Source organism: Egretta garzetta, unplaced genomic scaffold, assembly GCF_000687185.1.
Source record: "Egretta garzetta isolate BGI_Z169 unplaced genomic scaffold, ASM68718v1 scaffold69, whole genome shotgun sequence".
NCBI lineage: Eukaryota > Metazoa > Chordata > Aves > Pelecaniformes > Ardeidae > Egretta > Egretta garzetta.
The window spans coordinates 1,792,422-1,817,489 of NW_009260790.1; the positions used below are offsets into that span (position 1 = coordinate 1,792,422).

The 25,068-nt window shown below is 40.2% G+C and overlaps 1 protein-coding gene across 1 annotated transcript in view; it reads right to left on the minus strand.

The window, feature by feature from the left end:
* The window catches only part of DHRS3 (dehydrogenase/reductase 3), a 30,199-nt gene extending 5,226 nt beyond the window's left edge, over nucleotides 1–24,973 (minus strand). The window contains exons 1-3 of the mRNA XM_035901815.1: nucleotides 24,003–24,973; nucleotides 1,061–1,204; nucleotides 654–773 (exon numbers count right to left, since the gene is read on the minus strand). Coding sequence (XP_035757708.1) covers nucleotides 654–773; nucleotides 1,061–1,204; nucleotides 24,003–24,197 — 459 coding nt within the window. The 5' untranslated portion in view covers nucleotides 24,198–24,973. The remainder of the gene's footprint in view (nucleotides 1–653; nucleotides 774–1,060; nucleotides 1,205–24,002) is intronic.
* Between the last annotated feature and the right edge of the window lie 95 nt (nucleotides 24,974–25,068).

Consider the following 25,068-nt stretch of genomic DNA (forward strand, 5'->3'; position numbering starts at 1 on the left):
ACAGAGACAACGAGCCAAACTGTGCTGTTCATTACACTAGGGAAGGAGTGGGAGAGTACCTTGGTGCTTTGTCATTTTCTAAAAGATTCTGAACAGGCAAAGTTTGTGCAGAAACAGAACAAAATCCTTCCTAGCATGTAAGTAAGCAGTATCCACAGATAAAGGCTGTGAACAGAATGCTTTGTATGTTTAAGAACTTCTTCTAGAGGACAAAGTCTTCAACAAAATGATGAAATCACAAGCAGCTCTTTTTATTACTATTATCTAATTAAAAATGGAATGCATTTCACACTAGCTTCCTTCCTTCAGCAACGTAGTCTCATGCTCCTCTTGTGTTGCATACACATCACTGTGCAGAAAACCAGCCTGAGCTCACAGAAGATTTCTTGAAAGAAATCAAATGTTTTACTGGAAATCACAGAATGGAGATACAAGAACATCAAATACTGTGTTACTACTAGAAAAATTAAAATTTTTTTAGACTTGATTCCTCTGGCCGTTCCCCCTCACATTGTTTTTTCTGTCTCCTTTTCATATCAGACTGATTTTACCAAGCATCATTTAGAAAGACCTAGCAGCCAAGTGTGCACTGGCTATAATCTGTCACATTCATTCCCAATTCTGAATACACATGATACAAGAGCTTATCTTACCCAGAACTGTCCCAGGGTGTTAATATGTTGTGATTTGAGCAGTGCATCATCATCACTGTCCATCAGGCTCTTACCATGGACCACAGCAGCATTGTTCACCAGGATAGTGATATCACCCACCTGCAAAAAAAGCAAATTACTTGTTACAAGTAACAGATCAGCAGTCACCATTATATTTGAATATCTATTAGTGCTTAAATACATTATTATTCATAGCTTTTGATGTTCTTGCCTATAGGCCTTGTAATCCTTCTAGATCACTTAAAACAGGTAGCTAGACTTTGTACAACGTTATCTGGATGGTCACCCTTCTTTTTTCCCAATTTGCCAATATATTTATTTTTTCCTCATCAAGTACAAGTTGTTACTAAACTCTGCCTACAAACAGTGTTTCCACAGACACTAACCTTTTCCCGCACAGCTTTGGCTTGCTGATAGACCTCCTCTCGATTTCCTACATCACAAATGAAATAATGGCATTCTGTCCCCATCATCCTGATTTCCTCTGTGGTCTCCTTCAGGCATTTCTCAGTTCGACCCCACAGGATGATCTGCAGCAAGAAACTTTTGTTAGAGTCAAACCGCTTCTGCTTCAAATCTGAAATAATTAAAACATGCTTCTAATTTCAACAATTTGATGAACATCTTTGATGTCATTTCACTGCCAGCCCTGTTGCATTGTTTCATTTAAGACTAACAATGCTTTTCTCTTACACAGGGATGGGACTTGAGTATCATGGTGGTAGTTGTATCCCACTGCTCATGCTCCATTTACAGGTTCTTTAAAAGCAACACTACAGCTAAGACAAAGAAATCAGATCTTTAGACTAACACGACAAATATATTAAACACTTGGCAAATTTTCTGTATCGTGAAATTCCAAATATATCCCTGCTTTTGCTATACACGCACAGAGAAAGATAAATTTATTCTAAAATCACAGACCTTCCCATATATCTGGTATGTTATCTACTTCTTGTTCTACATTTGGAGATAGTATCTGCTCTGCAGTAAAATGTATTTTTTCAGCATATCCTATGTAACTATTTGCAATGCTGTTCGCAGGCTGGTGTCCTAAGTGCATTTCAAAGAAGAGGTTCATCCTAATACAGACATTTAAAGTGAGAAATTTCAAGCATGAATTTATTTTGCAAATGATATATGCAAGATTTCACTTGCCACTCCCATTTAACAGTAAAAAAGATGCAATACTTCTTGTGCAAAGAACAATTCTGAATATCATATAGCATGGATTTGATATATATGAAGACATAACCAGCACAACCCAGTCTGCACTTCTACACCATCATGGAGGTCAGAAATAGAAATAACTTTAAAAGTTACCAGGTTCATTAACTCTCACTGAGGGGCTTTATCAAGTGTGATTTTTCCTAGTGAGACAACAATATTAGTCTCAAAGGATGAGATGGTGCTTCCACCACTGTCTTTCAAACATTAATCTACAGCTAAACAGATTTAACCAAAATATTTTTTTCCTAGTATATAATCTTATTTTCTATTTCTTTTAAGACTACTGGAAGGAATGTAATTTCATGTCTCTGTTACCTAGACATCTATACACGAATAAATCTAAGTCTCCTCAGCATTCATCGCGTTACATATGGTAAGTCACTTGTCATTCTGCAAAAAATAAATTACTGAATGGAGTATGTCACTGAAATCAGTTGACTGCTCTGTGAGTCAAACAGCAAGATCCAAAAGAGAAAGAAGAAAAGGTTGCTACTGTTCACAATTGCAGGTGTCAGCACTGATAATGCAAAATTACTATTTAGGACTAAAAAATAAATGAGGAGGACATTCACAGCATCAAATGCACGTTTACTCTGATCAGGGGACTGGGAAAATGGGCTTTGCAAATGGAAACAGCTTTGTTGCTCTCAGAACGGTGCCATTTCCAAGCAGTGGCCTTACCACCTGGGACCCAGGATTACAGTTGCTTCCCATACCACTGTGTATTGAGTATGGATCTGACTGGCATATTGATTTTTTAATGGTTAAAAATAAGCACACTTAAACTTGAAAGATTTAATAATATTTGAGTTTTCCAAAAGTTGAAAGAACAGGAAAAAAGTCTAAATTATATCACTCAATTAACTTAGTAACAGCAAGATAAACAAAGATTTAGGACCTGTGGTATTCCCTCCCCACAACAAATCTCTTGCGGAGACCTTTAACATGCTTATTTTTAAGGACTAGTTAATCTCATCTTGTAACAGGTACTAAAACTAATCTCTGGCAGGGTCAAAGAGCTCTTCCAGTGCAACTAAGCAATGCAGAAGTACCTAGGTCCTCAACCATTTCCTAAATTAGTTAAATTTACAATTAATCCCCTTAATAAAGCATTGGCACATCTATGAACATATAAACACACACAGACTGATAGACTTATATTTTCAAAATCACCAAAGGACTAACAAGTTGGTTAACCAGAAACTTCAGAGCATGTATAAATATGCCAGAGCCATTTCATGGGAAATCTCATCTCAAGGGAACTAATTTTCAAGGAAAAAGCTCCGACAAGACTTAAAAACTGTAAGAAAGCATACAGCTAAAAATGTGGCTTGTGTATTGGCCCGTCTTCGAAAGTCTCAGCATATCACCCTTGGCCATCAGGCTTTGGCATCTACACAAAGCTTGTAAAACTGATGGCTATTTACTCACTTCGGAACTCAGAGCTAGACTGGGTGATTATTTCTTATGCCTACTCTGCAGACTTGAAGGGAAATCAAGAACATGTGAGAAATTTCACAAGCTTTCAGGAAATATTTACAAAATACTGTCCAACTATACACATTTAACTCGCTCTCTCTTTCACAACCTACATCTCTGTGGAAACGGGAGGAAAAACACTACAAAATGTCAACCGTAAGCATCAAGTTTGATGCCCACAGAGTTTGCATCAGTGTGAACCTCAATCTCTGAGCAGGATTGAATCAGTCAAATGCAGACACTAAAAAATTAACTGACAAGTTGAAGAGTGATGGAAGGTAGGCGAGGAAAAAGAGAGAAAGAGAAATAAGGTGTCAGACAAGGGGAATAAGGCAAGAAACTGACCTCGCATACCTCGCGCTCTAGGGTTTCACACTGCTATTGCAAAATAAAAAGTAGATCACTCACTCTTCACTTTAATCTGTTTCAAACATCCATACAGCCTCCTACTCCCAAGAGTTGCCACTGATGCATTGAATGTCAGAAAATATACATGGACGAATAGTTAAGCAAAGGACAACCTGTCAAAGGAACATCTGCCTGTGATGCAACTCTTGGACATAACATTTTTTATGCCCCAACAGTTACTTTGGGACCCTTAATATCCTACAAGGCAAGTCTTGCAAGGTGACCCCATTAAAATCTGGGCCATCTGGGGAAGACAGAATGTGCTGGTTATCCTGCTGACAGCATTAACTTCAGTACTGAATTTTTTCCATGAGAAGTTTTCATGTCCTTGATACTGTTCACACTCAGGTGAAGGCTTCAGCCTGCGTAAGAGAAAAGCAGTAAATAAAAGACCATTCTTTCGTGAGAGGTGAAAGTTCCCTAACGACACAGTGGGAGTGAGGTTTCCTGCCGTCATTTCTGCTACTTTTTACAGATGGATAAAACTCAAAACTCAGTACAACATGCTTTTGGTCCAAATTCAAGCTTGACTGCTCCTACAAGATCTTATGAGACTTTCAATTTCTCTCTTATATCTGGCCAAACTACATTGGCACGGGCTTCCCTCTGGCCTCCTAGGATATCAGATCTTACAGAGAGACAGGACTTTAGCTGCTGCATTAGCCTCATAGTTGAGGCTTCTGTTGCTCCTGAACTCTGTATTTACAGAGGGCTTTGGCTTAGTGTTTCTGTGTAGGCAATACTTCTTTCCTTGCTTGCAGCAGTTTCACCAATATTTTTCTAGGTCCTTACTCTACTATTTCCTCCTGAGATTTCTATAAACCTACTCACTAGCCTTCTGCTTTCCTGAATTCACCTCCTGCAGAAGCTGCAATTTGACAATTTGCTGTTTGGCGTTCATAAGGTTGCATTATTTGTAACATTCTCACTAAACCATTCAACTAGACAGCTTAAGAGTCAATCATGCACGTTCTCAATGTTCCTGAACAAAAACTTTTGCTCACTGTTGAACTGCTGAATGATTGTGGGCCTGGGCTCACTCATGTCCCAAGAGCTCCAGTTAGCCTAAAGCTGCGCAGTTGGCACTTCACTTCCCTTTATATGCAAGCAAGCATGTAAGGAACTCTCACTTTATTCTTTGCTCAGTCAACATCAAGAAAGGCATCATTTCGCTTTATCCTGCCCCAATTAGGATTTGAGGGCTCTGCATTTGTCAGGAGTCTAGATCTGCAGTGTAGGAAACGGTCCATCTTACTAGGAATCACAATTTTCAGTATGCAGACATGCGTCTCGGAGTCTGGTCTGTATCCCCTTTCCTTTTTAAGTTTAATTCTAAATTGGCAGTAAGTGTGTCCCAACTGGAGACTAAGTCCTGGAGAGAATGACTCTTACAGACACGGAAGTTCCTGTCTGGGACAGAGGAAAATGCAGAGGAATAAAGGAGAAAAGAGGCACGGTGTTCCTTATTACACAGCCTGTCAGGATGTTGCACAGCCACCCATTCACGGTAATTTACTGGTGGATAGAGGAATATTTAATTTGTGTTTTGGAGAGGTTCTTGGACAGACAGTTTTCCATCCTGGAAAGAATCCAGCCACTATTTCTTCTCCCCCTTCATCTCTCGTCATCCTCTCCTGCCTGCCCGTCCCTACCGCACTAGACACGCTCTCCTTTCAAAAAGTTACTGACCAGAAAATTGTCGAGGGCAACAGCCCAGTGAGGCGGTTAATCCCCGCTGCGGCAGGCCGCTCCGGGAGCCTTCCTGGCCTGCGGTTACCTCTGGGTGACCCCAGAGGTTGGCAGTCAGGGAGGCAGGTGGAATGTTAAAGCAATCGCTTATGCTCCAGGCTGCCAGCCAGAGGTGATGAGAGCCCGGGCAGCAGGGTAGGAGTCTTCCTACCATCGGACATAGGAAGGAATAGATTTATGGTGACAGAGGAACTTAACACGCCCTCCTCTTCATTAACTTTAAAGTAGGTAAGGGCTGTGACGTCACAGCTTAGTGCAGATTTTCCCAGGATTTATTCATGGGCAGATTTTTACAAAACAAACCTTATCTCTAGATCTTCTCCCCTCTGGCAAGTCAGAGAACTCCTTATCTGGCCTTAGGAAAATCATTTTGGCTGGAGTGGCAGGCTCAGTAGACACTGCATCCTCCACTCCCAGAGGACTCGTTTAACTCTGGACTTAATCTGCTAATGAGACATGCCCTGAGGTCGGAGGGGAGTCAAAAGGAAGGGTTTAGCTGCTGCTGTACTAAGGCAAGACTTTCTAATAGAGGCCTGCACTGGCTACTTGCCAAAAGCCCCAAATAAGACTTGCAGGTTTAAATCCCGATTTTCATTGTAATGCAAGCGAGTAAGAATTATGCTTTTGACCCCCACAAAATCAGATAAAGCCATTGATTTATATAAACTGGTCTAGATTGAAGCTGCTATCAACCGCAATATACACACATGATCTATGCTTCCAGAGTCTTAAGTATATTATTGGTGCAGGAGGTGAGGTTAGAACTAATTTTACATCATTTACAAGGCTATTGAACTTGTTTGCTCTGATTTTATTGCTAGCACAATTCAAGAACAGCAGCAAAGGAATGGTGCCCTTTTACGTTGTAAATTAATTTGGCACTGTTTCTTCGGCAAACCCGCTGTGCTGGACTTTATCCCTCCAGTGAACTAAACCGGTATTAGAAAGGTGTCCCCCAACTAAAGCATTTCTGAGACTGCACATGTGCCATTTCTTGACACTCCCCTTGAACATCTGGGTTGTATTTTAGTACAGAATTGTTCACTCTCAGTCTTTTCCATCACAACAACGTGCATAGTGATTAGCAGACACAAATTCCCAAATTTTCTGCATTTTACATGCAGCAATGAAGCAATGCATGAAGCAATTCTCTTTATCAATATGAAGACACTGAAAGATTAAAGTGTTGCAGAGAGACATGGAAGTGCCCTTCCTGCCTGATCTCATTATTGCTGCCTACACAAATCAACCACAACTCCTCGCCATAGGTCAGCAGAGATAGGAAGCAGTTGGTAGGTCAACACATTTCATACCCTCTTTCAACCTCCTTCCTAGTCCAGTGAAACAAAAATTGCTCAGTTTGAGTTGGTATCTGTAATTGCACAGACTGCTACCTTTGTTCAAACAGAGAAAGCCTTTCTGCACCCGATACTGAAAGTTCCTGCATACTTTTAGGAAGTACAAAGTGTAGATAATCCACTGAAGTATGTCAGTCTTATCCCCATGTATTTACAAAGCCTGGTAGTACTAACTCACAGTTGGTCCTCCAGAGAAATGCTTTCCAGTGTATCCCATAATCCTGGCAAAGTTTTGCATATCATGAGAACAGGAGGCCAAATCCCACAGCCTCAAAAGCGTTCACGTATTTTGCTTGTCAATGGCATAAGGGTTTTCTCCTCCACCCCTTCCCCTCTCTTGCCCCCAGGGCGAAGTCAGACAAGTTCTTTCAGGAGTTCTTCATGGGAGAGGCATGCTAAAGACAGATTACTGGAAGAGTGAAAGGTGTGGCCGTTCAGTGTGAAAAGCCAATCTTTGCTTTAGAAAGGAAAAAAGAACCTTTTGATGCCTGAAGTAGGTCAAAATACTTAACCCAGCCCCTTAGTGACACTTGCATAAAAGTAAGCAAACAAAGCAGGCCAGTGGCAGAATTTTCTAAATTCCCACAGTGGAAAGTGAATATCAAAGCTGCAAGGGACAGTTACAAGAAAGATTACGGGGAAGCATGGGCGAATCAAGCAAGTAAGCCCATTTACCTATTTTACACACAAGCTTTTCTAGATCAGTATTCATAAATTGTAAAGACACTAAGACTGTAAGAATTTAATTTAAATTTAATCCTGCCACTACTATAAACACAAAACACAGACTTTTATTATAAACTGGTTTGAGTTAAGGCCAGGAGTAATGAGATTAGAAGTTAGGTCTAAAGAGACTTCAGAAGGAGACTAAAAAAGTGAATTCCAATTCCCCTTAGCCTAGAGTCAGAACTTTTATTACTTTATATGCTGACTTAGCATTCAATGGGATTAACATTATTCACCTAAACCGCTGTCAATTCCAGTTGTACCCATCACCCTTTTTTTTCCTCTGAAGAAAACAAAACAGCACCTGAAAAGTCATAGAGAAGCATGTAAATACCTATCTCCTATTCAACAGAGGCCTTCCATGAAAAGAAAATTTGTAATTTTCTGTCTGCATACAAGCATTTAAGACCAGCTCCCTCTAAAGAGCCGAACAAATGCCTACTGTTCTGATAGTCAGGACTATTTAAGGACAGGTGGCCCCATGCTGACTTTTTTTCCAGTGGTTTTTCCAATTGCTTTCGTCTGCAACATGAACTGCGACTCCAGACTGCCTTGGGAGCAACACTTTTCAGCTCTGTTGTACAGAACAGTTGAGGAAGGGGAAGGGTTAGGGTTGTTTGCAAGAAGAGGTCATGCAGGAGTCAGCCTTTACAATCCTATTAACGCTGGGACAGGGTCAAATGGAGTGCACGTTCCAACAAAAGCACCAAGTGGCCACAAGCTGTCACCCTGCAAAGGTTCATGGAAGCATTTGTGGGGGAAAAAAGGACAGATTTTTAATGGTGAATGTCTGCCACACCATGTGTTAGAACCGGCCTCTGCTCCAGGGAACCAAAGCACACAAACTTCCAGCAATAAAATTCTCTGGCTGCAAAGCACAAAGAAGTAGCATATCTGGGGAGTGGGGAGAGGGGTGATTTTTTTTTTTAAGTTATGTATTTGAGGTAAGCCTTTGAAGATATCTACCAACAGAAACATAATACTCCATCCTGTAAAAATAACTAGTGGGCTGCCGCCTCCATTTGCTTGGCATGCCATCCCTATAATCCAGATTCATATAAAAATGTCCACAGAGATCTCAGGAAATTGTGGGGAAGGTAAATATGCAGGTGCAGAAAGCTCTTTTGTGCTGCAAGCACCGCAGACAGGATGAAGGGATAGAAAGTCAGTAAATAACATTTCAAAGGGAGAAAAAAAAAAAAGAAATTACTGGTTCTGCTTGACAAAAATGCCATGTTCCAACAGGCCATATCAATATAGTTGAAGTTTGCTGTTTGCACATTTTCCTTCCAAAATGCTGCATTATTATTTTTACTTATTGCATATACCTCTCAGGGTAAAGAGTTCTTAACACGTGACAGGTTAAATGTTCATGTAATGTAGTTAAACATTTACTATGACAGAAAGTTATGTTGACACTGAACAGTAAGAGTGTTTGTTTTTGTAAAGCTAAAAACAAACGTTTAGATTGCAGGGTAATGTTAGAAGTAAGGGACATGTGGAATTGAAAATGTGGATCGGTATTATTTCCGTCACCTGACTGGGTGAAAGTAACTCCTAAAATTGCCTGGTTCAACCAACAGTTAACTGAAAAGCCTGCTATTTCTTAACTAGCAAACTGGAAAAATCAGACCTAATATAAATTAATAGAAATGAATAATTAAAGAGCTACAAACTGGGTGCCAATAGAACTGGATTATTTTTTAGAGGTTGCCTTTGTATTTATGAGATGATTTCTGTAGCAGAGTGCCTAATCTTGAAATGCTGAGCGGTTTTAACTTCTACCGGAGAAGGCTCGTCGCTGCATCATCACCTTTGAGACAGCACTTGGAGACTGCTAGGGCTAGTCCCCTGTATAGCTTACAAAAGTATCAATTATGCTGGATTACCAGTTTAGAGTAAAAAATTGACAGCTTTAATTCAGAACATTTCCAGTTTTGCTTTAAGCCAAATCATTATGAGCATTTCATCAACACTTTACTTATTTTGGGGAATATATACAATTCCACTACAAGCTCTATGAAAAATAATAAATACAGTTTTATGAATGGGGTGCTATACTCAAAAGGTAACTTAATTAGCCTTCTAGTGCTGGAACTGGTTCTGCATTTGGGCAGTAATCTATGATTACTGCTGTGTGAACTGGAGCTAAATTTACTCCACATTGTCATGTAGATCTGTGGTGTGTCATTATAGTCCTTGTTACCAGTCAAGGGGACCTTGCATTTTGCTGTAATGCCACATTAGCAGAACCCAAAAGTAAGGTGGACAAAATGGTAAATATATTAGAAGCTCTGATGCATGAGGAAATCCACAAGGAATGTTTACAAGCCAGAGGAAGACATGGGCAGACAGACAACCCCAGCTCTTGTAGGAACATCACAGAAAAGGAAGACGAGAAGTGTTTAAATTTGTTAAAGTAGAAGGCGGCTTGCAACAAAAACAGACATGGAAACCTAAGGATGAATAATGTTTCTAATGCTGTCATTATAAACTGCCCTCCAGAAAGACCTAAAATAGGCGGCAGATCATCCACGTGCATAATATGATGCAGCTCTTGACTGAAATAATAATTTCTCCCATGAGGCTACTGGAGAAGTATTGGGAGTTAAAATAGCCTGCATGAAATTCGTATAGACTGAATGCTAGCGACAGCTCCAGACAAGCTCCCCTATAAGCCTCCTTTCTTTGCCTCCAGAAAGAGAATGCTATCTTTTTAAAATCATCTAAGAGCTGTCAAAAGGAGCTTCTCTTATAAGTATTTTAGTCAAATAAAGGATACTGCTTAGAAGAAAGCTTCAATATTTAAATGCTTAACTGGTTTCCTATCTTTCTATGTACATTTCAAAATGTTATTTTTTAATGGTGGCTGTTGCTATGCAACAGGGCAGAATTTCTAAAATCTATGCATCTGTTGTACAAATGACAGTTTTCCGGATGTATTTAACTCTCTCAGCCTATTAAGTCAAAGGAGGAGGATGGATGGGAATCAGAGGACTGTAAGCTCCCAGAGCATGCATCACCCAAAGGGGTACCGCGTGGCTAAAAAGGGTCTTTCGCTGACTATACCAATTTTTTCAGTGCACCGTTGAGATGAAGTAGCTACCCTGCTAAAAAATGTGAAAACCAGCACAGGTCTAGTTAAATACAATGATATCTCAATGTAGAAACAAAGCTTATGACCATTACTTTTCTCCAGAAATGATCAAAGCAATCTAATCAGATTCTGCTACAATGATACTTAAACTAGAGGGGCTGGTCAGGCAATCGCAAATCAAGCCCTAGCATATAAAGAAGTTACAGCTCCCTGGAAGTTCCCATCCCTTGGATGGGATTGCCTGTCACATGCATGCTTTTTAGGCTACTGCAATGCAAAAGGAAGTTAATTCACTTCAGCATGAACATAAAATCAATTAAGCTACCATTGAACATGAGATAAGCTTTACTTTCCAGTAAAATAAACTATATAAAGTAACCTGGTCAGGAAGGAAGGTTTAGCTGAGGGGTCAGTAATATAATATTGTGGCACAATGATTTCTTAATGTGTTCAAAGTCAGTAAGAAGCACAGCTCTATGCCAAAAGGGTTTTCTACCTACCAGTATGCTGCACAGCGCTACGGATCTGTAAACTACTTCTATGAAGTGTGTGAAATTTAGCCTAAAAACTGGCCTATTTTTGGTTGACTCATGTTCACTGTAAAACAATCTTTACTTCCACTGAAAAATATTTACAGGTACACAAAAAGACTAAAATAATTCAACTGACATGGTTTGTAGGACCGCTGACTGACAGCAATCTCCACGTGCATCAGTGGGAAGTCTATAATGTATTGTTATCATTGAAATTGCACTTAGAAGCCTACAGCCTGATACAAATACCGTGACTTGGCCTAAATCTGTGACTCAAAGGCAAACCACAAGTATTGTAACTGTTTTTACTGATTTTAGTGGCTAAAGAAGCCACTTCATGTATTGCAAAATAGTTCATCCTAATTATACTGACTCCCTTTGAGATGGATCTTTTTTTTAATTTTCATTATTTAGTTGCATTAACAATTTCATCGACAACATGAAATACTGTCCTTGTAATATCATTTCAGTCATTAAGAATTTTCTATCTTTTATTTTCCTTTTTGACTCAGTCAGGAAGAGAAACTAAAATCACTTTATAGAAGTAAGATGCTTTTCTAAATGTCTGATTTTGCAAAAATGCTGGACTAAAATAAGATAATGACAGTGGTCAAACCCATCAGCATAGCACTTCCTCTCTATGCGCAGTAAACAAGTGTAACGATGTCATTAGGAGCTGGCTGACCCACTGATGAACTCTGGGCTGTAAGGGAGATGCAAGGTGCCAGATCACTACACACACACGCTTACCCACCCACATACACACACGTGTGCATGCATGCACACACGTCCTTACAGCATAAAAGGTGTCACAGAGCAGTCTGCAACAGTTGCGTATCATCATCGAGGGAAATGAAACCCTGAAAAACCCCTTTGACAGAGAAACGTTTTGCTTTTAAAGAGGCAAACCTTTTGCTTCCATAAAGCACACATTCAAATATAAACACAACACAGACAATAGTCTCTAAGGGGCCTGGATTAAAATCAAATAACAAGCAACAGAGAGAACACTCTACAACATTGCACAATCAGCATATCTCAAAACCCAAAATCAAACAACTCAGTTCAGTGAGACAGGACTCCCGTGTTTCCCAAGAGTCTTGGAAATGTTCTTACATCATTTCTGACAGCTCACTGTGGTCAGAGCCAGCCCTGTTCTATTACCACTTTGGGAAAGAAGTATTTGTACCAGCTGGATGTCTTTAATATTCTACTTGGAAACATGACCTCTTTAAGGCAGTAACTGAGTTTTGTTCTCACTGGTAAGGGTTTGGTCTTTTTTTTGGAGGTAGGGCACAGGGAATTTGAGTTTGTAGTCAGCATAAAACCAAGCTGCTGAAAGTAGGTGTCAGGATTTCCCATTCCCTCTCCAGACTATCACAGCCAAGTCTCGCCCAGTGAATGTACTGATCCAACAGACGAGGTGTCTCTGTTTACTGCTAGGAAGGAGATTAAAATGACAGATCTAAGACAAACACTAATTTAATCTTCATGTAGAAAATATCTGCTTGTCCACTATTATTGTTGATCCATTCTTTTTAAGGGCACGGAAAGGTGAACTGCACGGTGTCTTTACAACATCTTCCACTCCCATTAATTTATTTTAAGTCAAGTGTATTTGAGGTTTCTCTTAAGGTCCAGCACCCAGAGATAAAAGATTATCTAACAATTTCTGTGTTCAGTTAAAGTGGTGCAAGTTTGTCCACTCCTCTGATATGAAGAAAATCTAAGTTGGCTGTACCCAGTGATTCAAAGGGCAAACAGAATGGAAAAACAATTATAATTACTTAAAATATCATGCTTTTTTTGAGTGGTAACTCCTGATTTCTTAATGTAGGCCTCACTATACAGGAGACATTTGCTGCATAGTGAAGCTTCTAAGAAACACTGAAATAAGATTTTGTTCAGTGCCTGAAGTTTTCACTTTCTGATACAAGTCATCACTCAGAAACTTAGCTAGCCGTTTCAGTCCAGGGCTTACTGGGATGGAGGACATACCTGAAAGACAAACACTACCTATCCATACAATTGGTGCACACTGATACCTGTGCTGACCAAGAGAAGGAACACTGACTGACTGAGAAGTCAAGCTTGAACTGCATTTGCACCCATTTTAAATGGTTGTTTCATTTAGATAAGGAATAAAATATATTAGGCAGGTCATACCAACTGCCACCCCACCTTTATACAGGCTCTTTCTAACCTGTGGCATAACCGATTTCAGCAGAGCTGCATTTGTGCTTTCAAACACTATTTTATTGCTCTAAGTGGAGTGCTGACACATTTGCTCAGGCAGTGTTAGACAACAGAAATCCCTATGTTAATCAAAACAAGAAAGCTCTGTAGCACTGTATTTAATAAATTGTAATTAAGAAGGTGGCAACATAAGGGTGGCTGTCCACAAAATCCTCTTGTAATTATGCACAGTTTATGGCTAAGCTAATAGGATGAACAATTTAAATTAGTTACAAACTCTGTCAAGGTACCCACCTATTCCCAAGTCTATTAATTAGAATCTATTTAATCCCCACTGGGATAAAGGTCAAACAACATGTATTTGACCCTTTTCTACTGGCGTCAGTGTTATCAGCCAAAGGATCTGGCAGTGCCTGAGTCTGACTTGTTCGACTCTTCAGCATGTTGACATGATGCTTTGAAGAACAGAGTCGGGGCCCAGCTGAAAAGATCTAATAATTTCTCCTTTATATTCCTGATAAGCACACAGGTTTAAAAATTCCAGAGTTTACTCTCTCTCGGTGGTCAGCTCTGAGGATGTTGTTCTCTGTCTTTAAGATTTTTCCTTTTCAGTCTCCTTTTCCTACTCAATACCTTAAAGCAGCGATGGTATTAGATTTGTATCTTCAATTCAGTCCAGAAATCAAAGTGTAAAATGAACATTAAAAACTAGATGCCATTTGTTAATAGATTTTAAAACAAACACTTGAATTCAATAATCATTAGCTGATATTTCCAAACTGTCCAGAAGGAAAGATACAGCATTTCTACACACTTGTCCAATTTTATGGGAAGAAAATAGAGAGAACTGTTGTCTTCTTTTCTTCTGCCCATAGTTCTTGTAGAATTAACTGGCTACTTCTGTGGAGTTCATTATCGTAATCTATTTGTCCTAGTTCTTTTATTGAAAAAATTGTAATACTTTCATACCTCTGAGGTTACTGTAAGGCTAAGATCCTGGTCTTTGGCTATGGTAGCCTGATGTAAAATCAGCTAGTTCATGATGTACTAACTTTATGTTCTCTTTGAATGTTGCTGATCTGTTTGAGGAATGTAATTCAGAGTCGGTTCATTCTAAGTTCCTCCTTCATTTTTTTACTATTCACTGCGTAGTATCACCCTATCAAAACAGGTTTCCACAGCAGTATAAAAAACCAAAAAAACCCACCCCAAATCACCCCTTTGATTCCTTCTACACTTTTTAATTAGAATGCTTAGAAATGTATGCAGGGCTTATGGTCACTCTTAAAGCAAATTGCTGTGCCAGACTAATTAGACATTAGCTCAACAGCATGTTTAATTCATTTAATAATGCAGTAAAAACTACCTATATATATCAGTGCTTCAGATGGAAATAGTTCTACAAATCTGAGACAACTTTTTCCTAGCCTGTGCCAGACTCGTGACATAAATGCAACAGAAATACACAGCAGCACATTTACAAGTACCTGTAGGTGATGAAACCACGCAAATAAAATAGGGATTAATCACTTCAAACAAATAAGGTGAAACATCATAGACCAAAACCATCTTGTCAGCCATGAAACTCAGAAAAGCAGCTTTTTTCCATTCTTTGGTACAAATAAGACTAAGACCACAGAATCACAGAATGGTTGAGGCTGGACGGTAACTCTCTGGACGTCATCTGGTCCACCCCACCTGCTCAAGATCAAGTTGACCAGGTCAACTCTCATTTTGAATTTCACTGCCTCCTCTTCAAGCTTTCCAGACCTAAGCTTCCATATTCACTTTCAAGGCCGCTATCCCCACGCACTGATCACCTTTCATGTAGCATCAGAGCTCCGATTGCAGCCTTTATCTCCCAGCATTAATTTTTCAAACAACCTTTGTGTTTTCTACTACACTGTCTGCACCTCTGTAAACATTCCACAAAACTCTAGATTGTTGCTCTTCAAATCCCACCTTAAAACCTCCACTGCTGCGATGCCTTTCCAAAACCTTAGAAATGGCTAAATGAGTGGTGCTGAAATCACTCGCTCTACAATCCCCATCAGTACAGACTTCCGTTTCCATTCAGCTGTTGCCTTTTGTTTTATATTTATATTGTAAACCCTGAGGTAGGCATCGTCTTTTCCTGTTGTCCTTACGCAGCACATTCAGCATCTTTATGCTAAATTACTTCTGAGGCACTATGACAACATTAATACGTAACTTCATCTTTAAAACTTGCCTCAAGATTTCTTACAGCATTGATGCAGTCCTTACATTTTGTGGGAAGCCTCATTTAACTGTCTTGATGCCAGTTTCTAAGCATTTTAAAATAACTGCTGGATTTTGGCATGCCAACACAGCACGGTCTCACTGGGACAATATTTTCACATGACATCACTGTATCCTAATGTGAGATGACAAGCCTGTTACTCTACAGGTTCCACTTCTTGTTAACATTATTTATTCTCTTTACAACATACTCAGTAACAAAAGACAGGTATGTTCTAAATCATAAGCTGAAATAGCTCCAGCCAGAATGCTGCTTCACAGACATCAACAGATCCGATATCTGATAAATTCTGTCTGTGCTTGCCAACCAGAGACACTTATTCAGCATGTTATTCAAACTGCTGGCCTTGGCACTAGCACACATAACAGACTTAATGCCATCTGGGACTTGAAACGAGGGTTCTTCTGCCCATCCTTAAATTCAATCAACAAGAAAGTGAGCTGCCAACAGGAAGCCATTAAATAAAGTTGCTGTCTGTATATAATCTTTATAGAAAGAAAGCCTTTCTAGAGACCATAAAGCGACTCAATAAAATCTCTCATAGTTTACCAAAAGTTCCAAATTAATATATGATTTTGCGTGACATGGAAAAACATTCACTCCCCAATTCTTTTCACGTACTTCTGGTAAGTTATGACATGCTCTAATAGTTCACTGTAAGATTAAGTGCTTAAATTTAAATAAGATTAAAGTAGCCATCATTAAAAATATGCCTGAAATTGTTCAGTTCCTATGGTTTTGGGTTTTTTTCAACCACACACACAACAGGAGAGATTAATTACCTAGAACCTGATAGTTGCACTATGGGTAAATACTCTCATTATACTAAAATATCTACAACATAAAAAAGTGCAAATTTTCCTTTTAAATTACATTATCTTTTACACTTTGAGACATGTCAGACTGCCTTTTCAAAATGGCTAATTACTTATTTGCATTGCTAAATTACTACAGAGAAATCGGTTAGATACATGGACTGTGTGTCTTTCTGGTATCTCCACGGGGCATAAAAAGCATTCAGCATGTGGACAGATGCTCTCTTGACACCACTGTCTTAGTACTGGAATCTAAAAATATATATGTAAATTTTACACTGAGCCTTTTGAAAATTATTATACACCAGGCCAACTCAGTATCTGTTTGTGCAGTACATTTGCATACTGCATTTGCATTGGGTAAAGTACATCAGAACTGTGTCCATTTCTTCTGTAAACATCATTTTAAAGGCTTTATGATTTCATTATGTTAGATCATGGTGCCTGTTAAAAACAAGTACATGGTGATTAATCATACTCTATGGAAAAACAATTTCTCTCAGCTCTGAAATTATGTCATTTTAAATCAGCTCTTTTCCTTTTATCAGAACTAATCTCCTCTGGGGTGGCCAGATCAGGTCTATTCATGTTCTGAACTCTGTGTGAATTGCAAGATACACGTCAGAAATCAGTTCTTTCTTGCAGCATTCAAATGTTTTCTTGATGACTGCCACAGTGGATTAAAAAACTGACAGACAGCAAGCAGAAGGACTTACTGAGTTTGCTTCAAGTATGCTATCTCATCCCTTCCCCACTCCTGCAGCACATTAGCAGAAATTATACGCCTTTGTACATGACAGAAGAAATGTTTTCAGGTTTGGAACACTACAGTCCATCTGAATGGAACTCCATGGAAGATTAAAATTCCTGTGCATTAAGAATTTGATGTCAGGTTCTTCATTAGGCAAGCGCTAACTCTCAAATACAGTTTAGTAAGATTATTCTACAGGTTCTGGAAGTGCAATCAGAGATGAACGTTTGAGAATGACCAATATTTAAAAGACATTTTAGATCAAGAACTCCTACAGAAATCCATGTGAGATACTAATAGCTTTTGTCCTACACCTTATAAAAGGTCCCAACGCTGAATGACTTGCAGCATCAGTCTCAATATTTTGCCCTCACTTCAGATTAGTATTCATTTAATTTCCAGCTCTAGTCACAATGCAGTCAATGTTTTATCTTATGGCATTGGTATCTATTATAATGCAGTTTGATTCCTAAAGACCAAGGAGCCATATTCATAGAACTACAGATGCAGTTTGTGAGATAATGTGGGAGGAGCATGCCACTTTAGAAACTCATTTCAAAACTTGCCAAATATTCCGTTACTGGGAATACAAGGCTAAATTGTAAGACCTGACACCATTTTTTACATAACCTCTCTGCAATACTTTCACCCTAAACAGAATTTATAGGCTAAAAATCTCACTCAGCTAAAAATCTCCAATTATACAAGGCTCTCAAGCAACTGCAATTCCTCTGAGGTTTTCTGTTCTGTTGAATTCAGTGGAACACTAAGGGGAACCAGCTCCAGGTTTCAGCAGCAGTGCAGGCTTGCACAGCTCTCATCCCTTCCTCAGTACTCCTTCCTCCACTGACTTATTACCATCCCAATCGTAATTGAACTGAAAGAGGATATCACTATCAAATGGCAAGGTATATTCCCAAAGTCTGGCTTTGAATATGTGAAAGTAATGACAGAAGGAACGGGTGAGATTTCAGGGTTGGTTGTTTTTGGTTTGGGTTGGGTTTTTTTTAGCCTGATCAAAATCAGGAGTGATACAAGCAAAATACAAACCAAAACAACCACAAATCTCTGATGAGTTTTCAAAGGAATAGTTTTCAAGTAGTGCCTTCAGGATCTTTGTTCACTATCCCAAAATAATCACTGTATTATTGCGTTTGTGTCATACTACAGCTGCCCATCACATTGCCAATCCTGTTAAAAGTACCTTGCAGACTTGCAGACATAATTGTCTAGACTCCAGTGCTGACAGAGTGAGGTCATGGCTATCAAGCGGTACATTCCATGCAAGAGCGAAGTTTCCGTTTCTTGTATTCCTTATTCCTTGGTGATACTAGTTCCTTGCCATCTAGTAAGGGCTCTTCTCTGTCCTGATATTCCAGACAGTTTACCTCATCTGCTGCACAGGCATGCAAACCCTTTGAGTCACATAGTCTCCTACAACACAGGAACTGAATGTCCAGAGGACAAAACAGTGAAAGGAGAGATCTTTCAGTGTACTTACAAGGTCATTTCTTGCACAGTGATGTACACGAAGAACTCTCCACAAGGTTAATAGGAATTGTTCATCTCTTCTCCGCAGTACTGTCACACTGACACAAGGCCAGGCTGCCCCTACTCCATTTGGTATTTTGGAGACATCTCTCATGCCAAAACACTCCCGATTCCCTAGAAGCCCTCTGGTTTATTCATCAGTAGCTACAGTTATCAAAAAGGCAAACATATCACAGCTGGAGGGATTGGGGGGAAGCAAAGTAAGAGGACATACATAGTTTGACAGAAACTGAGGTCATAGAAATGATGACAAAGGAACAATAGAAAAGCACTGCCATGTAAGATCCCTTGCAGATAGGCAACTGAAGATCCATACTGCTGATTTCTGAGCCCTTAGCCTTCAATGTAAATAAAAAACCTAATGAAAATCAATGGCTTTTGACCAGTCTCCCAATAGGAAAGGCCTAAGGAACTCTTCCAAAGTCACTGTCAGATAACCTTGAATACTAAAATACATGCTAGAGTTGGGGAATCTGTTTGTATCCTACAATCATATCTTTTTCTGTTACTTTTATTAGGTTTTGGTGACATTTAATACTTCAGAATGCCTAAGAACCAAGCATCTTTTTCCTGTTCAGTCAGACCTCAGATTAAATAATCTGTGGACAAAGTAACTTAAAATTACAAGGAAAATATTCAGACATCAAGGAAATGCCCTAAAAGAAAACACAACAAAGAGCAAGACATGCAAATGACATACAAAAGACATATGAATCAAAACTTGATCACTGGAGATCATCAAAACCAGGGCTGACAACTCTCTGGCAAGGGCACTATAATAGAAAATGCTGCAGGAAAAGCAAATGGCTTAGAGTAAACCAGAAGCATTTTCCAACTCTAACCACTGGTGAATTAATCCATTCAGCCCCTACATCCCCCTGACTACTCACATCTGTAAAGGACTGTTCTTCCACACAAGAAATACTGTTCAAAGGGGCCAGTCTTCGCAATATTAACTCAGTTATACAGTTATATTCTTTGCAAATCACCATTAGGCTTTGGAAGTGGATTTTTATTTCATAGGCATTAAATCTTAAACTCATAAAAATACCTCCTTCTCCCTTTTCATTAACATAGATAGACTCTGCCATTTTGGCTAACCACAGAATATCAAAAGTTAAGAGCCTCAACAAAGCTACCAATGCATGAGACTGAGGCAGAGATGATGCTTTATTGGTCAAATACTTTTAAGGTGTAGTCAAAATTCTCAAGAGTTAAAGCCAACAATAGTGAAAATTTTGAATTTCGCAAACAACCAAAAGGAACTGAAAGCAAACCCAGTACATTTCTCCAGCAACTCAGCAGCAGCAAAGTAACTCCTCAACTGGCACTTCTGAATCTGGACACATCTCTGGGGAACAGCATGAAAGTTGAATTACAATACTTGAGTACTTCCGGAAAAAATTCAATGCTATTCATCCCTCATAGTAACACTAACATGTCCCGTATCATCTGTAAACCACTCTTTCTCCGCATACAGCAAATTGACATGCTTTCATTTTTTTTCCAGAAGTGCTACAGGAAGCATTTAAGTACACAATGCCTCCCACAACCAAGCAGTTTTTGAAGACTTCTACCCAGAGTACGGATCACAGAATGGCAAGGGTTGGAAGAGACCTTGGGAGACCATCTAGTCCAACCACCTTGCTAAAGCAGGTTCTCCTAGAGCATGCTACACAGGACTTCATCCAGGTGGGCTTTGAATATCTCCAGAGAAGGAGACTCCACAACCTCCCTGGGCAGCCTGTGCCAGTGCTCTGTCACCCTCAAGAGTAAAGAAGTTTTTCCTCATGTTCAACTGAAGCCTCTTATGTTTCAGTTTGTACCCATTGCCCCTTGTTCTGTCGCTGGACACCACTGTAAAGAGACTGGTTCCATCCTCGTGACTTCCGCCCTCAAGATATTTGTATGTATTGATGAGGTCCCCTCTCAGTCTTCTCTTCTTCAGGCTAAACAAGCCCAACTCTCTCAGCCTTTCCTCGTAGGGGAGATGCTCCAGTCCCTTTATCATCCTAGTTGCTCTCCTCTGGAGTCTTTCCTTTGACCTCTTAATATACACCTGGAACAGGGATGACCTCATGATTAAAGTCTCTCTTTGCCTAAAAATCACTGGTAGTCTTACTTGAAAAAACTAGAAGATCCACACTTCTGTAACTGAAAATACAACTGACACCGCTTTGTCCCCTTATTGGCTGTTTCATCAGAGGCCAATGAAGAGCCATGAGAAAAGAAACATCACCTTAGATCACCAACATCTCCTAGACATTTATCAGTCCAAATCAGGTTTGAGGCACAATGGCAGATCAACGGACTTAGAAGAATGGGGGTAGAGAATGGGAATCAGGATGGATTTACATTATCGTGCCCAAGAGACTTCCATTCTGTTGGATTGAGAATTTCAGTCTCCATGTTCATCTATCAAGCAGAAGACACTGTACTTCCATTTAGATAAGCCCTTTTTTGGATTTATTTCTTGCCATCTTCATAGCTTAAAATGCAAGATCAAATTTTACAGTAAAAAAAGTTGTAGATGTGACAATTTGTGATCTTAGTGAGATACAACACTTGTCATCTTAGGTGAAAGCTGCTCAGATACATCTCACTTGTGATCAACAAAACCAGCCTCTGAAAATAAGAGTGCAAGATGAAATCCAATCCAGGAATCAGAGGAAATTTCATGTGCTAACAGTCTCAACTAACCTATCTTTCAGAAGATTCTAATCTCAAAAATATGGTTATATATCGCCGCCTACCTCCAAAACTCCGCCACTATGTCTGTGTGCGCAAGCGCTGTGATGACTTTTTCAAGATATACTGCACACCCACTATAAGAATCTGAATCCATATGTTACTGTTTCTGTTCACCTCTATGTAACACTGTGCTTGGCCTCAGAATTTCACGCCTTTAGTGGAAGTGTTTTTCTAAACTTGGAATATTGTGACTACACCATCTGATAATCAGAATCTGTTATGAATTGTTAATTATGATCAATAATTCAAGCTTTGCATATAATTGTAATACAGTTAACTGCGTAAAAAGGCAACAGAAAAACAGAATAGTTAATTTTCACAAGCCTTATTGAAAGACGACTTGCTAGCCACTTCAAGGCTTTTTTATTTCTTTTTGATTGTCTAAGGCAAAGCATAAAATTGAAGAGTAGTGCCAAACAGACGTCTTGCATTCTACATGGAAACTGCATTAAATTCACAAAGTGTAGAAGGCAGGAAAGAAATGAAATCTCAGATCAAAGGGAATGGAAACTACTGCATCTAGGTAAATTGTCATTAAAAATGTTAAGGAAGAAAAGGATAAGCCTACTTCAGTGTTGTGTGGAACATGTGCTACTACCAAAGGCAGAAAGGCAGTGCCACTACCAGACAGGATCAAAACTTGCCGAGTGCCCGGTTTGACTTACTGGATAGCCATGATATAACTGAAAGGAGAATCTAATTCAAATTCAGAGAAAGCAAAAACTGAAATACTGCGATAACAGACATGAAAAACACCCCCATAAGACAACCCTCCCCTAAAGTTTTAAACAATGACTAGCAACCACACAGCATTTCACAACATCACACGAGACAAGTACAAAGGTTCCCAACAATTATTCTCATTTATTCTTTCCTTCTACAATACGTAGAGATTTTATAGGCATGACATGCAAACGAACTACAGTCTCTGTTTACAGTAATTTCATCCTCAGCTCTGTATCTTAGATAGCTCCCTCTCCTTTTGGCCCATGTCACCTGGTTCACTAGGACTGACTGCCATTGTTCAGCTACCAGCTGAACTGCAGCTAAGTAGCTCTTGAGTTAGCTGTAGAAATGGTGGTACTTTAATACCAGAGCTTAGCAGAGCAACCAGCCAGACTAAATAAATAAATAAAGAAATAAGCATGGTGTTCTAACAGATAATATAAATACACTTTCAGCAAATTGCTTGGGTCCAAAGGTCAGTCAATTTGTTTGCTCTGTCTCCAAGAATTTGTAAATCTCAACATGATGTTTAAACACAAGCATATGCAAACATCAAAGTTCAATGCTGACATATTTTACACCTAAAGTTGTATGCCAGAACAGCTCTATACCACACATAGAAAACTGTAGTGCATGCCTAAGGAAGTGACAAAACACTATCCCAAACTAAATGCAAATTTTTCTTTAAATATCCTCTCATTCTGTATTTTTCATCATCTTCATTCACTCTCATTCATCCTCTCTCACATGGAGAAGTATTTATGCAGCTGTCTAATTTCACAATTCCTCCCTTTCATTACCCATAAAGGGGGAGATGGAACTTTAAATCTCAAGCCTGGCTACAGGGGGTGTGGGGGTTTTGTATTCCTGATTGATTCACACCTGTACTTATGAAAACACAAAGTTTCAAGGTAAACTACCAGCTCCTGAGCTAGAGAAGGGACACACCAGCTACGCTGGCATTTCTGGGCTGTTGTGCAGGCAGTCCAGTCTCTCAACCTCTTTCCCAAAGGAGACGGGCAGACAGTCTCACAGCTCCTACCCACGTTGTGCTTTTCTTTTTCATTCATCTTACCTTTGAACAGCTCTGGGCTGGCAAAAAGCAAAATGCAAGGGACTTCAGAAAGCACAAGGCATTCATTTCGCAAAATGGAAAACCGTCAGGGTGAAACCTAACTCTTCTCCCCACTTCCCCGAGAGAAGGCGTTATTAGGGCGGAGAGCCAGAGCCCCCCTGCACACACCGTTTGCCCCTTCCCGTGCTCAGCCCCTCTCCCGGAAGGCAAGCGAGCACAAGCGAGCATGGGGCTGGCAGAGCTCTGCTCTCCTCTCCTCTCCCCGCCGCAGGGAGCCCAGGCGGGAGCGAAACCCCCTCCTTTGTCAGCAGAGGAGCATTCACGAGGGGGCCCCTTTCCCACCTTCACGTTTTCTTAGATGAGATGGGGAGAGACGGGATGCAGGGAAGGAGGGAGCAGGCAACTTCTGAAATGTAAGTCACCGCAATGGCTCAGCACGCCAGGGTTTTGCAAAATTAGTGCCCCTTCTCCCCTCCCACCTTTTCAAAGCGATCCCATCAATCCCACCTAGAGGTGAGGGAAAAGGCTTTTAAGTCTCCGAGCCGGGGGATTCCCCAGTAGAGCAGCAGGTGGGAGCTTCCCCCCCTCCCCTCCGTGCTCACCTTCCTGGCTCCTCGCTTGGCGAACTCCCTGGCCAGATGGCGACCGATGCCTCTGCCCCCGCCGGTGATGAGCACGTTGTCCCCGGACAGGTCCCGGAGCTTGGGCGGCAGCACCGTGCACACGGCAGCTTTCACCACCAAATAAACCATCTGCAGGGGAAAAAGCAGCAAAGCGCCCAGCCACTTCCAAATCATCCTCTTGTTCCAGGCAAGTCAGGAGGGCAAAATTCTCTTCCACCCCTTCACAAAACCAAGTTAACAGAGAAAGAAAACCAATACCCTTCATGCACCCCCAGATGGGTGACAAGTCTTCAACCCCCTTCCAAAACTTGGGGGCCAGAGATTCTTGGACTGGAAAAAATCCTTCTCTCCCCCTAAAAAAATTGGGGTAGGAGTAAAGTAGTGCAGAAGACCAAGTCACTCCCCTGTTTCTTGATCGGTGTCCTCTGGGGTTGTCACATGCAGGTAAAACGGTTTCCTTGCTTTTTAACTGGAAGACAGTTTTTTTAAATTAAAAGAGAGAAAAAAAAGTAAAATTAAAAGTAACCATACATCCCTCCGCTTGAAAGACCGACACAAAAATCCAGTATCCAAGTGGAAGGTTTTTATACTTGGAAAAATAAAATAAAGCAGCCTATGTCTCCAAATTTCAGCCTGCAGTGCCTTCCAGGCAGCTCATTTCTATTCTTAGACTCAGGAAATTGCTTAAATAAGACAGAATTGCCAGGACCTTCTTTTTAAGAAAGGCTCTATTCAGGGTAAGGTTGTTGGTTTTGTTTTAATAGCTATAAATATCTATAGACGTTCTGTCCTGAGCCGGTTGCAAAGGTTGAGCTGATAACCGCCTCTCTCTGCCCCCTCTCCTGGGTTTTTTTCACTTGGAGTATCTGTGATCACAGAGCAGGAATTACGCCGTACACTATTTCAGCTCTGGCTCTCACTCATTTCTCCCTATTGCTCTCTCTGCCTATCACAGCCGCGGCGCTGGGGAGTTTTTATACCCCATTAAGCCTGATTGACAGTTAAAGTGTTGGGGAGATTTCACTACTGTTTCTGTGAGTGGCTG